This window comes from Carassius auratus, chromosome 13 (assembly GCF_003368295.1).
Source record: "Carassius auratus strain Wakin chromosome 13, ASM336829v1, whole genome shotgun sequence".
NCBI classification, from domain to species: Eukaryota; Metazoa; Chordata; class Actinopteri; order Cypriniformes; family Cyprinidae; genus Carassius; species Carassius auratus.
In genome coordinates, this window is record NC_039255.1 from 18,035,237 (window position 1) to 18,049,997 (window position 14,761).

Genomic DNA, 14,761 nt, shown 5'->3' on the forward strand with positions numbered 1-14,761 from the left:
GAAAACAAAAGAAAACAAAACAAAAAAAAAACAGATGCAATGTAATGAATGGTCAGCCTGTCAGTCGCTCACATTCTGCCTTACATTTCCTTTCATAAAGGTTGTGTATACACTTTAGACTAAGGCTTTCTAAGAGATTCTAAAAATGTATTCGATATTAATTTGTTGAACTGCAAGAATATTTATAAAATGCAATGCATGTTAACCATTTTGTATTAGGCTACATTGCAGTGCAAATCTTTATAAATGTTATTTTAAAGTAGGCACGTGTCTTAGATGCTACTCTTGGGTCTTTTCATAGACTTGCAAAAGGGCCAATCCAAAGACTGACTGAGCAGCAGTATGATTTATACACTGGCATCAATCAAATTAGTGTAATGTGTATGTTGTCCACAGTCCCATTTCACTCAAAGTATATTTTTCTAGTTCTTAAAAATGGACTGTGACTCTGTGACCCTTCGCTGTTGTGATTTGGGTTGAGCAGTCTGAGAGCCACTGCTTTAAACTAACAAGCTCTCAGGACAGCTATGAGTAAGATCATAAGTCAACAATGGGACAAGACTGAGTTGACTCAACCGAAGTTTCCTTGTGGCTGTTATATTTTCTTGTCTTAAAGAAGGTGATTACAATAGAGGAGTGGCTGGATTTGGTGGCATGTCTCAGAGTAAGAATGTTGCTCATCTGGTAGAAGACACAGAACTGATAAGGCCAGCAGACAAGTGAAAGATGCTAAAGGACGTGTTTGCGTGTTTTTGAAGGGCTAATATGTCAGTCAATTTTTCAAGACCTCCGTGGCAGGATCACTTCTGAGATTATCAGCACTTTACTTTTTTTCTTGAACGGACTCTCTCGAAGAAACATGGCTGTTTGGGTCATCTTACCAATTGTTCTGTGTGCCGTCTCATTCATCGGGTGTTGGACAGTGTGAGTTGACAAGATTATTTGCCATTTCTCTCAATTTAGATTACATATTATAATGTGTATGGTTCGTAAGTCAACTTTAACTCTGATAGAAATGTTTGTTGAAGTCTTTTATTACTATTCAAATTTGTGCATCACTATTATTAGCTCTTATACAGTATCTGTTCACTATTGCTGAGAATAATAGATATATAGATAGATAGATAGGCATAGTTTTAATCATAATTTACAATGTCTCAGTCAAAATGTATTAATATCTACATTGACATTGATGGTGACGTGTAAATGATTGTTGCATAACCAGCTTAACAGCAAAGCAAAAACAAGAGGGAAGTAAATTCAGTGCTGATGTCATAAGCATCATGACACTTACCAAAGTCAGGATCAGAAAAACTCAAGGCTGGTCTTTTCTGTTATCTGATCGAAGACCAATTTTCACATGCACTGTTAAGCACTAATCAATCTCTGAGTCATGCTCTGTAAACAGGTGCCGGGTTACTAATTAAACAATCCCGATGCATCTCTGCTAGAGCAAGAACACTGAACAGAATGAGCACAGAAACAACAAAACATGCTACTACCACAGCAATACATTTGTATTATTTTGTGTCTGATTTAAAGGGGTCATATGATGTGATTTCAGTTTTTCCTTTCTCTTTGGAGTGTTACGAGCTCTTGGTGCATAAAGAAGATCTGTAAAGTTGCAAAGACTCAAGTCTCAAAATGATATTCTATAATAAATAAAAAAGTTGAGAATCAACCACTCCCTCCTTAAACATGCACTGCCCAAATGTGCACTCAAAGAAAAAAGGCCTAACTTCGATTCTCGCTGTTGGGCGCCATGTTGTGAAGGGGCTGTGTGTTTCGTTGTGAAAGTAAAAACACTTTGTTTGGTCTTCCAAAAGAGGACACAACTAGAAATCAGTGGTTCAGTTGAATTTACAACACTGTTCCAGAACAGTTCAACCCTAATATTCAGATGTGTGCATCGCATTTTATGGAGGATGAGGACTGTTTTCTGAACCAGTAGCCTACAATGTTGTCTATGGCACAATGTCTTTTTCTATAAAGTGGGGCAATTCCAACTTTGCAAGGACAGTCTGGCGCTTCTGATTCACAGTCTATAAGTACGAGTACATGTTTTAAGAGTTTGCAACTGATGATTTAAATGTGAGATTTGAGCTGTGTAGAGTAGTGCTTGTTGTTTGTCGTTTCTCCGATCAAACATGCAGACATGGTTTTGTTTACGCGGTGTGATATGCAACGCAATGCGTAAACAGTATAAGTCATTATAATCATGAATTAAGTTCCCACTGGAGTTTTATTGGTTTTGTCTCGTCACACCACCGGGATAAGTCATCACAGTGCATCACAGTGCACTGGATAGCTGGCCAATCAGAGCAAACCTTGCTTTCAGGACAATGAACTTTGAAAAAAAAAAAAAGATGAGTTTCAGAAGGTGGGGAATAGAGGAGAAACAATAATGTAAATTATGTGGAAAATAATGTTTTTTTTTTTTTTTACCTTAAACCGCATAAACACCTTTCATTACACCAAATAATGTTTTTTAGCCATACCAAATGACCCCTTTAAGTATTTTTCCTGTGGTCTTGGCAAAAAGTAATATAACACAGCCCTACATATAGAAACAAATTGATATGATTTGCCAAAAGAACAAAAACAAAAGGCCTGGTATTACCTAAAGTGATTATGCAGAGTATCAATAAAACATTTTCCTTCATGTACAGTTTATTTTTTCTTTCACAAATTAAAATGGAGATTTTTCTCATATACTCTATGTATCAGCTTCAATGCACATGCTACTTTAAACAACTAAAAGTGCCTATTTTTATATTATTTTGTTTCTAAAGGATCTCTTGTCTTTACAGATACGGACTTGCATTAAGTTATAACCATGTCTGCTCACTTACTAACTGGTAAAGTATTAAGTCCAACCAGCATTGCTTAATGTTTTCTTTCTGTTATGCATGTTTCATTATAACATTGTTTTATCAGGGAATACAGAAACTCATGTCACCCAAATGAAACAGGGATTTGCTGCACCATGGATAATGTCCCCACCGTAAGGTCTGTATAAGACATTGACTCCTGAAACCACTGTCATTTTCCACTTCATAATCCAAAGGCTTGACAGGCATTTTCTGCTTATTTTGCAGCACAAGTGGATCAAACTTTCCAGAAAACTCCCTTTTCACAGCAACAATCAATGCTGGTTCTTTTTTGTGTGGGTATATATTGCTTTCATATTATTTTGCATATCTGTGTCTTGAAAAAAAGACACCCATGGTAGTGAATTTGCAGATGTTTTTTTAATACATTTTATCTTTATCCCCGCAGTTCTGATTTTCTGTGTTTTTCATCATGCGCACATCCTGGACAGGAACAGTGTTCATTCTCTTCTCAGTAAGATTGCAATGATTTTAGGCTGTGTGGTGTCTGTGAGCGCATTCATGGCAGGAAACTGCAATGTGAGTACAGATGATATCATTAACTAATTTCATAAGTGATGACAAATCATTACAAAAATTCTTAAAGGAATAGTTCACCCGGAAATGAAAATTTGCTGAAATGTTATTGATACCCAGGCAATTCAAGATCAAGATTCTTTGCAGTGAAAAACATTCTTTAGATTTTTTAAAAGTTTATCACAGACATTAAAAAATGTCTCTTTTAAGAAGCACTGAAAGGTTATTTGAGGAACCCAACATGTTTCCTCTGCAGGTGTGTCAAACTCAATTCCTGGAGGGCCGGAGGTCAGCAGAGTTTATATTCAACCCAATTAAACACACCTAATCAAACTAATCAAGTTGTTCAGGCTTATTTGAAAACTACATGGTATGTGTGTTGAAGCAGGGTTGGAACAAATCTCTACACGGCTCCGGCCCTCCAGGAATTTAGTCTGACACCTCCGTTCTATGACATCACTGTGAAACTCACCTTTTGGAATCTTTGCTTTTAAGAATGTGTTGTGAACTAACCAAACAGATGTTGTTTCCTGTGTTTTCTTGCAGCCAGCAGAGCTGATGTTACTGCATTACCTGGGTGCTGCTGTGAGCTTTGTGTTTGTGTGTCTGTACATGACCATCCTGACCTCCCTCACTAGTAAATGTATGCTGACGGGATGTGAAAATGTTCTCTATCCACTACGCATCATCTCCTCATTCATCCAGATTTCTGCCACCATTCTCTGTATCCTTTTATGTTCAAAATATTTTGCTTTATGCATGGTAATGCTATTCTTTTTTTTTAAATTGTGGTCCAGTATGTCTATGCTTAGAAAAATCCTAAATTAAGCAATTATATATTTTCAGATATAAACCGGCACCGACAAGTATTTGTACACTTGAAAAACACTTTAAAATGTATGTCATTGCATTATATATCAAAAAATCTAATCAAGCGGGAATTATTTTAAAGAAATAAAGCAGAGACTCATTCAGGAAAACGTTAGGTTTAAAAATAGGTTTAAAAAATAGGTTTAAAAGGAAAAAAAAAAGTACACTACCGCTCAAAAATCTGAGATTGGTAAAATTGAAAAAAAAAAATGTAAAGGTGACATATCATAAAAATCTGACTTTTCCAGGTTTTACGTGCTATAATCAGATTCCATGTCTACCAACCAAGGAAATCTGAAACAGATTTACCCAGTAACTTTGTTTTGGTAACGTAAGCCTTTTTCTGCAAGCATCAAAAAAAAAGGAACAAAAAAAGATGTGTCTGATGTTGCTAACCCAGTGACGTTGCAAAGGGATCTCATTATAATATTACCGCCCCCTAATTTGTAAGTTTCCACCCACTGCACCTTCATTTTGATTTCCCAAGGGACAACATGTACTAGATGTAAGGCCATGGCGAAAAGTTTGAGCAAAACGTTTTAACTGTTGTGTCTTTGGCTGCACAGACGAGCACGGAACTTTATTAAGAATCCCAGTCTCAGAGGAGACAAGAGAGCAGTAAGATTATTGATTTATATTATAGATTATTTTATTGTATATCGCTTCTGCCACACAGATATAAACTAAACATGCGATTTATTTACCAGCAGTTTACCTTCACATACTTAACCAGCTTTTTTTGTAACAGATGTGTGTTTTTAACATTAATTTCTGTGTAAAAGAGAACTTAGTTTAAAGGGACACTAAGTAGGAATTACTCCCATCTAGTGGTGAAATTGTATTTTGCATTCAAACTAATTTTGCTCTCCAGCGCCTCTTTTCAAATGCGCGTTGCATCTACGGTAGGCGATATGTACCAAAAAGCTTTGACAGGATGTCTTCTAATAGCACTTCGTCGAGTTTTCCTTCAGGTAAACAGGTGTGTTATTTCAAACAAACTGCAACATAACAAACGAATGTTACAGTATGAATTACTGACTGTGGAAAACATGAAATATTGTAATTAGTAGTCATGTCTTCTTTATTCGTTATATTTTCTGAATTATATGCATTGTTAGATATAAAAAAAATATTGTAATATAGATTGTAACACTGACTTACCTGTCGAGAAGAAAACTGGCCACTTCAGCGTCTCTTTTGAAATCTTTATCAAGCATTAGCTCTTTCCACCTAGAAAAAGCTTCCCCGACATTAACTCTTGTTTTCTGTAATCTACGGTCACGTTTCCTTTTACGTTCTATTATTGACTGTTTTGGCGACTATGTTTTCTTCTCCTGTGGCGCGGCATATGTATGGTCCATAATAAGAATGCAATCCAGACTTTTAAACTTGCTGGTGCAGCTTCAAGCGCCTCTCACTGCTCTGCACCTGCGTTTCTGGCTCTGACCGAAAACGCGCTGTGGAAACGCGTTGGCTTAGTACTTTTTGTCCCTCTCTGCTATTATAGTTTCGCAAGATGGCGGAGCTACATGGAAGCCTCCGTCGACCTACCGTCCCATGTATATAAAGATAATAAATTATTCATTTACAAAGATTAGTTTAAACATTGGCATAGGTATTTGTACACCATTGAGGGCATATTTATGAATAAAAATATTGATTTTAGATAATAAAATACCTAAAAAGTTACTTATTGTCCCTTTAATACTCACATGCTGTGACAGCCCTTTTCTGTTCTTCGGGTGTGCACTCAGAAAACCCTATATCAGAAGTTGGTTTAAAACGCATGATTTCAGCGCGATAAACAGTTAACCAGAACCAAAACAGACGTTTTCAGCAGGTCCAAGCTGTAATGGCAGCAGCTCTATTCTGGAAAAGGGGGCGGGGAGCAGCAGCTCATTTGCATTTAAAGAGACAGGCATGCGAGATAGCGTTTCAGATTCCACTCAAAATATGCATTTTTAAAGTTATATAATAAAATATCTGTGTGGTATTTTGAGATGAAACTTCAGAGACGCATTCTGAGGACACCAGAGACTTATATTATGTATGGTAAAAATATGTTTTCTTTAAAGTCTTAAAAAGTAAAAACTACTTGCAATAATTATTTAAAATAAATATTTTATTCAAATTATATATATATACACATACACACACACACATGAATATAATTGAATTTATTCTTGTGATAAAAGCTGTATTTTCAGCATCATTACTCCAGTCTTCAGTGTCACATGAACCTTCATAAAATAGTCTATGCTGCTTAAGAAATATTTCTTATTCAGGATTCTCTGATCAAAAAACGTTGGGGCAACTGTCATCATTAACTCACCCCTCCTGTCTGCATTTCTTTCTTCTGTGAAAACTAAAGAGGATATTTTGAAGAACATTGATAACCAGTTTAAGTTCTCATTGAAGCCTTTTGCATTTTTTGTCCATACCTGTTATTGTCACCAACATTCTTCAAAATACCTTCTTCTATGTTCCACAGTCATACAGGTTTGGAACTACATGAGGGTGAGTCAATGATGACTAACCCATTGACATCATTACAACGCTATTGAAATCACAGGTGTTTTGCTCCATAACTCTTCTTTCATCAGATGGCATCTTCTTCATCCAGGAGGATTACTTCTACAAACACATCTCTGCTGTGTTTGAATGGTTTCTGTGTGTCAATCTGGAGCTCTATGAACTCAGCTACTTTGTGGAGTTCTACTTTTTCTCCTCATCAATGCTTTCAGTGCTTTTAGCAAAGAAAGAAGAAGAGAAAACACTCATTATGTCTTAATGTATAAAATCCATCCAGACTCTATGGTATTCATAGTTTTCCTGTTATGGATTCACAATATAAGACATTTTAAATGCAACTTCATTCAAACAGAAGATCTACTCAGGAGACATTTGGAAAATTGTAAAGGGATTGCACATACTTTTGAAGTTGCAATATAATGCACACACTTCCTCTTGAGAATGCAAGCACTGAAATTTACTTTGGAGCAGGATACACAACAGGCACTTTTTACTACTAGTTTCTTCCTAAGCATCTTTACTTTACAAAATTCTGTATCATATAACTACAAGAATACCTTGCAAATGCAATATTTGACTTTCTGTGAGCAAGAGTAACTTGGTTGGTGCATGTTGCTCAAAAGATTAAGTTTACCTCACACTTTTAATCGAATCAAGTGATAATGATAATGTGGAAATCAATAAAGTGTCACAAGGTGACAAGGTAAGAATAACCCATTTGTAGTCACAGGTTTTTCTCAAATTCAATTATTTTTGCATTATACCTTATTAATATGTCAGAACTTCAATTCAGAGACTCTATGGTCGAATTAGGAGGACCATAGCTAAGTGGTCCAGCCACAAAGAGCCGGTGTATTTAGCCTCTGTATCATAGTTGCTATTTAGTTTTATATAGAAGTACTCAGCATTATGAGTTTTCGATGTTAAGATGCACTTATGACAATTAAGTTTACATGAATTAATTTGACTGCTGAAATGTAGTTGTGTTTAATGTTGTAATGCTGCTTAAAATAATCTAGAGATAAACCTCCTGTTGACAAATACCTATAATTTAAAGATTCCCTGAAATCTGAATGGTTTAACAGAATAATGGCCAGCTGGATCTTACCAAACACACATACACACACACACAGGTATTAATGCCAGGAGTAATGTACAATAATTAAATGTAAGTACTAACGTTTGAAACACCTGTTCTGTGTAATTCTGACACACCCATTGTGTTTAACTAAGAAAACCACTCTTGTAAGTAATTCACTTGGGCGGGTGAAGCTCCAACTCTTATCGTTGTTTTTCTGTTAATGCTGTTAAACTGGTCAGGTTTAATGGAGTAATCATCTAAAACGTAGTTCCCTTATTGCCGTTTTTATTATTAAATAATGCAGTCTGTAAACTACTGGCCATGTAGACTCAACATTTTCACAACCAAATATGACATTAACTTACAATCTGCTTTATGGTAACTTCCAGAGCAGGGAGAGGAGATGCAGCACAGCTCAACATTCAAAGTCAAGGTGGAGGAGTGAATTTGTTTAGAAAGGTTATGTACACATACTGCTGCAGCTGAGGACTTTGCTCCTGTAGTAAAGAATGAAGTAGAGTTCTGAAAGCAATGAGTCCTAAAACCTGTTCGCATTTTTGCACTGTTGAGCCAAAGTCTATGTGTGTGGTAAACACAAGCTCAAGGTATTTTCACTTTATATTTTACCACATAAAACATATCAGGAAAACTCATGTGATTTAATTTTTTGTAGGGGGTTGCTAAAACGGGGCTAAATAAGACAAAAAAAGGGGTTGTTTCTTCACTCTGAACAAGAAAAATTATCCACTCATTAGTTGGCTTTAACATTCGTTGCATTTACATTTATGATTTATGACATTTACTTTTTTTTTTTAGAGAGAGAGAGCTTAGTGATGGCCATGTTAATGTTGTGCAACCTTTTTACTCATGGTGACTGTATCTAGGCTTTAGAATCTATAGAAGCTGTGTTCATTTGTGAAGATTACCTTGATAATCAAAATGTATTTTTATTAAATAAATTAACTTATTTAAGATTTGTCCACTTTTATTGGCCTCAGAGTTTATTTTCTGTAATAATCCAAATCCTAGTGGCTTTTTAATCGAGAGAACCTGCGTGAGGCAAGCTTATGGTTTTGCCTACAAACACATCATACCTGCAGAACTCTATTAGTTTACCTGATTGGTTAAATGTATTTGTGCAGATGACAACACATTACACATTTGTTTAATTTCAAGATAGGTTTGAGTCAAGAGAATAAATATTCAGGAAGAAATGCACATGTTAATGCAAAGCACATAACTTTTACTTTGAAATAAGGTCATATACATCCTGGAATCACAGATAATAAAGATACATTATGAGCAAAATAAATTCACAATGAACATCCTTTCTTCTTTCTCTGATCCAAAGAGTGGGGAAAACTAGAAGATGTCTACAGTATCAATAAGGGGACAGGTGGTAGCAAACCTAAAAGCAAGTATGTCCAGGCATTCACTGAATACACTGGAGGAAAAAGAAAAGTAGTACGGTAGTACAAATAAACAAAAAAACGGCAAGCAGTAGTCAACATTGCCAAGAACTTCAAAAAAATAACTGCAAGAAAACAGGAGCTTGATTTTCCCGGTGTTCCTCTCACTACATAGTTCAATTGTAATGCATATCATAAATAGATGAAGAGGAGAAGCACAACTGTTAGATAAGTCTACAAGCAAGATGCCACAATTCCAGCATAGCTGAAAGAATAAATGACCACTCCTCCAAATTCCAAACTTGGAGCGCGACCGAAAGTAATCCTTTACAAACCTTTAAGATAAGTCAGTCTGCAGGAGCCTCTGCAATCACTTCTCATGCCAAACACCCTCCAAACAAAGCATGCTAAAACAGTTCGGCCCTTTCAATGTCCATGTGGATTAAGTTGTGGGTTTATTTGTTCGTCTGATGGTGAGAAAGAAATGTTAAAGCAAAGAACGGCATGTCTCTTATCTAAGCCTTAGAAACTCTTCAGCTAGTTAAGTCTCGATTAGTCCTTAAAACTCTCCCAAATGACGATAATGATATCAGTAACATCTAGCTCAACTCGTACAGCGTTATCTGATGCGGTCCTCTCTCAGGTCTAGACAAGTAGACGTCCCTGATCCACACTGCAACGGTGCCGATCATTTCAGGCTGGAGAGCACTACATTTACATATTTGACTTTTTTTTTTTTTTTTTTTTTTTTTTTACATTTTCTTAAAAAGGAAGGACACTACAGTTGTTGACAACTCAAAAGTATTAATGTGATGTAAATTTGGAATTTTATAAACCTACAATGAGTTGAAATGAGTTTTCTTCAAACGGAGTACATGTTCTTTGTTGTAGAGCCACTTTTGCTAGAGGTGTCGTCATGTGACTGGTATCCGATGAGCATTTTGATTGGGAGACTCAAACGCTCTTTGTATTGTTGCCTAAAGGGGAAGAACAACAGATTTCGCATCACAATGAAGGCATCAGTACAGAAACTGCTAGATATCAGCATATTTAGATCAAATATCAGCTGAACAACACATCTCGGGTTGGATTTTTTTATTCAAAAAAGATGCATTAAATTGATAAAGACATTTATAATTTTTCAAAAGATCTATATTCTATTTATCAAAGAATTCTAAAAAATATATCACATTTACCACAACCGTTTTCAATTATAGTATCATGAAAATTCAGCTTTAAAAATCACAGGAATAAATGACTTTAAAAAATGACCACTTATTCTAAATTGCACTAATATTTCACAATATTGCTGTTTTTACTGTATTTTTGATCAAATAATTGCAGCCTTGGGGAGCATGTTCTTTCAAAATGTCACAATATTGTTTCCCAAATTTTGAACCGTAGTTATTTCTGGAAACATTTAATTTGCTTCAACTTGTACTTTACATTTTTCAACAATATGTATGTCCTAGTGGGAGTTAAACAAAGTAAGCCACATACCCTATCGTCATGATGGCGTCTCTGTTCTGGCAGTTGCCCGTCCAGATGGATATTTTATCCCCCTTTGGCCTGACATTGACCACAGCTCCACACACGTCTTCACTGGCCTCATCAAAGATTTCTCCGATTAAACACAACAGCTGCAAACCACACGGACAGACAGTATGAGGTTGACATCACAAACTGAGCTGTCCACTTATTTGGGAAGTCGTGGCCTAATGGTGAGAGAGTTTGACTCCTAACCCTAAGGTTGTGGGTTCGAGTCTTGGGCCGGCAATTCCACAACTGAGGTGCCTTTGAGCAAGGCAATGAACCCCAACTGCTCCCCTGGCGCCGCAGCATAAATGGCTGCCAACTGCTCTGGGTGTGTGTTCACAGTGTGTGTGTGTTCACTGCTGTGTGTGTGTGCACTTTGGATGGGTTAAATGCAGAGCATGAATTCGGAGTATGAGTCACTATACTTGGCTGCGTCATGTCATGTGAAAAAGCTAAACTCTTACGGTCTCCATCCAGAAGCGGTCAAGGTCATTGTGTCGTTGCTGTTTGTTGAGGGTCATTAACCATCTTCCTCCGAGTTTATTCCTGTCATCTTCCCACATGGGTTTAATACCATCCTGGGACATACAAAATAATCCAGTGTTTTGTCATTATTACTGACTCTCTATCAGCATGCAGATAATGAAATAAGCAGTGACATGGCCAGAGTGATGCCTGCAGTAATTCAGAAAGTTTTTCAATATAATGTTTGGTTAATAATCAACCACACATTTCAGTTTGGCCATATACGGTCACACACTTTCTCATCTTACCTTAAATAAAGAGTAGTCACATCCAAATCCAAGTTTACTGGGCTGCTGTATGTGATTGTATAATCTGAGGAGTGTAATGACATGGTGTCAAGTCAAATCCATCATGTTCTGCCACTCAGATTTTCAAGCTTTGTTAGAAGGAAAAAAGTGCCGATAATGTGACTTCAATACATGACAAGGAAAAACACTTACGCCCAGAAATCTTCTACCGTGTCAAACTTGGAGATAAGACGCAGATTTTCTGTCCAACTTTTGCTCTTGTCATTTTTGAAATACCACAGAGCCCATCTACAGGGACGTAAATAAGGACAGTGAGCACAGGTCTCTTTGGGTCACTCCTTTAATATTTATGCAGAAGCTTTCAAAGAGAGGACTCATACGGTCAAACCATGGCTGAACAACAAAATTAGAAATATTACTGGTTACAGTGTAATTATAGAGTAAAGTATAAACTGATCATGTGACTCTGTATAGATGGTAAGAAGTTCTACTGCTGCTTTAGATCATCTTGAATCAGGTTGGAGAACATGATTGAAACGTGTGGAGTTCATGCAGCTTGAACGTTGATGCCACTCAAGCTAATACTAGTTCTTCTCAAATTCAGCTTTCTTTTTCAACTAAACTTTTCAATCAAAGTGTTCTACTGATGAATCAAACTACTGATAATACAAAATTGATAATAAGAATTGTTTCTTGAGAAGGAAATCAGTATATTAGAAGGGTTTCTGAAGGATCATGTGAAGCTGAAAAATTAAGCTTTGCATTACAGGAATGAAATACATTTTTTATTACATTAAAATAAAAACAATTATTTTAAATTGTAATCGTATTTCTGTTTTCACTTTTTTGCAGTAAAATAAATGCAGCCTTGGTGAGCATAAGAGACTTCTTCCAAAAACATCTAGTGCATAAAAGAACAAAAGTGAATTTTCACCTTCAACAATGATTCATTCTATCCAGAAGTATAAAAGAAAAAGGGCAGAGAAACAATGCAGCTCCACTAAACTAAAACTGCTATTGTTATGGGTTATAATAAGAGGATGATGAAACCAGCAGAGAGAGAGAGAGAGAGAGAGAGAGAGCTGGGGATCTGACAGATGCACCTCATCACAGATACTGCAGGGATATCTGTACTGTAGCCTTGACCTGTGCTGAACTTTGAACTTTTGGTTATCTAACTATGAACTAAAAGAAAAAAAAAAGCAGAATTCAAATTCTGAAAATGACTGCCTTGCAATTCAAGCTGAAATGTAAATGCTGCACTCTTTATTTCAGTAGACAGCTTTGAGTGATAGCTTTCATATTGAATGAAGGTCTTCGCAGATCTGAATATCACAGGAATAAGCCAAGGGCAGTGAAAAGTCAGAAAGGGCTGGAATGAGACGGCTCAACATGTGAGCGCAGCACTTCCTGCAGCATGCTGGCGGACGGCCACCGCATCCATCGCTCATATGACTTCTGAGCTCAGAACATCACTAAACACTACTGCCACCTCTGTGACTCTCTCCATGTGTCCCCATGGTCCCAGGACCACATAGGCTGTGACCCCTAACATACTATAAGTGCATTAAGTCATCTGCGCCCAGCACAGCATGTGTTCCAGATTGGGAACATCAGATAATATTACACAGAAGTGAAATAAGTTTACCTGTTTTGCAAAGGGTGTTTGATGTACTGTTCAGGACTCATCACAGCAGCAGTCGCAGGACTATCAGCACATCCTTCTTCATTTTCAGTTCCTCGCTGCATAAATGCAAAACAATAAAACAGTTTAGTTTCCCTTTTCCAAGTCAGTTTCAGTTTTAATTCACAAAAAGTGGCAGGGCAGAAAAAAAAACTTCCACAACTATTTTAAAATTCCTAGATAACCCCAGATTTTTCCAAGACGGTGAAAAAACAGAAAGGTCTTAAACTGAGCTGCAGTTGGTCTGCCCTGCTAAATGTGCTCTTGAACAATGTGACATCTTTCTTTAGATAAACAGCAAAGATACTAAATGACAACAGCTGTTGCAATAGCTAACTATTGTCCACTAAACCCTTCAGGACATCTGATCAGACTGACTGGAGCTTCAGGCCTGTTACCAAGACCGCTATCTCGATCACAGCCTGTCCTTCACACAGTGTAGTAGCCAGCTGATCACACACTAACGTTACTCGGGCTCATCTCCAGCTCAGTTTGAGTCACACACCCTCTACTGTCAGCTTCGGTATAAGCTTCTCCCAACACATGCTCACTTATTCCAGCGATCAATGACTTTCAAGCTATTTACGGAATCAAACTAAACGGTTAATGCAGTCGCGCACACTCAAACGTCACATTTCATTGAAATGATGAATTATGAGCGGTTTGAAGCAGCCACGAGTGCGCGCGCTAGCCGATCACTGTTAGCCGTGATCACACGTGTCCAGATGTCTGGGATCTGATCTCAACACGTCCAGACGACAGAAAACCCGTCGCCATCCACACTGAAAGCGTTACGGTATCATTACGCTGATCCGAGGTGACCCGTGAAGGGGTGCGAGGACTGATGAATTGTCGTTGTCCGGACCCTCCCTGTCTCTAAAGTCACCAACAGCAGTGGCGCCCCGAAACCCCACGCAGCGCCCGAAGGACACCTCCAGATGTTAACATTGCAGCTCACGGGTTAAACACGTCCCGCAGACAACATGAAAGACACCGCTTTACCATTTCTGGTCGCCGGGAAGCCCTAAATGAAAGAAATCCGCTCCCTCTTACCGGCTCCGAAGTCGCCATATTGCCTGTGAAAATTCTTCTGACCGTTGGACGCTGCTGCGTCACGCACGCGCTCGAGAACCTACGGCAGCTGGCAGGGCTCCTGCGAGACAGAAACGCTATTTTGAAACACACATTTAGGACAAGTGTCAGGATGGTTAATGCAACAATACTAATAACAGTTTAATAATAAAGCTTTTATTAAGTAATTTATGATCAACTAAACAGCCTACAAACAGTAATGTCTAAACAATATTTTTTGCAATGCAAACAAATGCTAATATTTGAATTGTAAAGTATGCTTGCTCTAATTTATAACTGTATTACAGTAGGCCTAATGAAAATCACAACTAATGCCAACAAAATAATGTCACGGTGCAATGAATCTTTATGCTAGAATATAATTTCTAATTTTTTAT

At 37.3% G+C, this 14,761-nt stretch overlaps 2 protein-coding genes across 3 annotated transcripts; one reads left to right on the plus strand and one right to left on the minus strand.

Moving 5' to 3' along the window:
* The first annotated feature begins 335 nt into the window (after nt 1-335).
* LOC113112937 (transmembrane protein 150A-like) lies at nt 336-10,054 on the plus strand. Its single transcript, XM_026278875.1, has 7 exons — nt 336-924; nt 2,811-2,858; nt 2,938-3,009; nt 3,099-3,166; nt 3,280-3,410; nt 3,954-4,131; nt 6,881-10,054. Exons 1-7 carry the CDS (start codon nt 860-862, stop codon nt 7,066-7,068), a joined length of 750 nt encoding a protein of 249 aa, XP_026134660.1. The 5' UTR covers nt 336-859; the 3' UTR covers nt 7,069-10,054.
* Nucleotides 10,018-14,448, minus strand: LOC113112938 (eukaryotic translation initiation factor 4E-like). Of its 2 annotated transcripts, none has more exons than XM_026278877.1 (7): nt 14,295-14,378; nt 13,257-13,351; nt 11,801-11,896; nt 11,609-11,672; nt 11,300-11,413; nt 10,800-10,939; nt 10,018-10,276 (listed from the first exon to the last, which is right to left on the minus strand). In XM_026278877.1, the coding sequence occupies exons 1-7, from the start codon at nt 14,361-14,363 to the stop codon at nt 10,162-10,164; spliced, it is 693 nt and encodes a 230-aa protein (XP_026134662.1). In that variant the 5' UTR covers nt 14,364-14,378; the 3' UTR covers nt 10,018-10,161. The 2 variants fall into 2 exon arrangements, with proteins under 2 accessions (XP_026134662.1, XP_026134663.1); XM_026278878.1 differs by having other exon boundaries at nt 10,048-10,276; nt 14,346-14,448.
* Nucleotides 14,449-14,761: the final 313 nt, after the last annotated feature.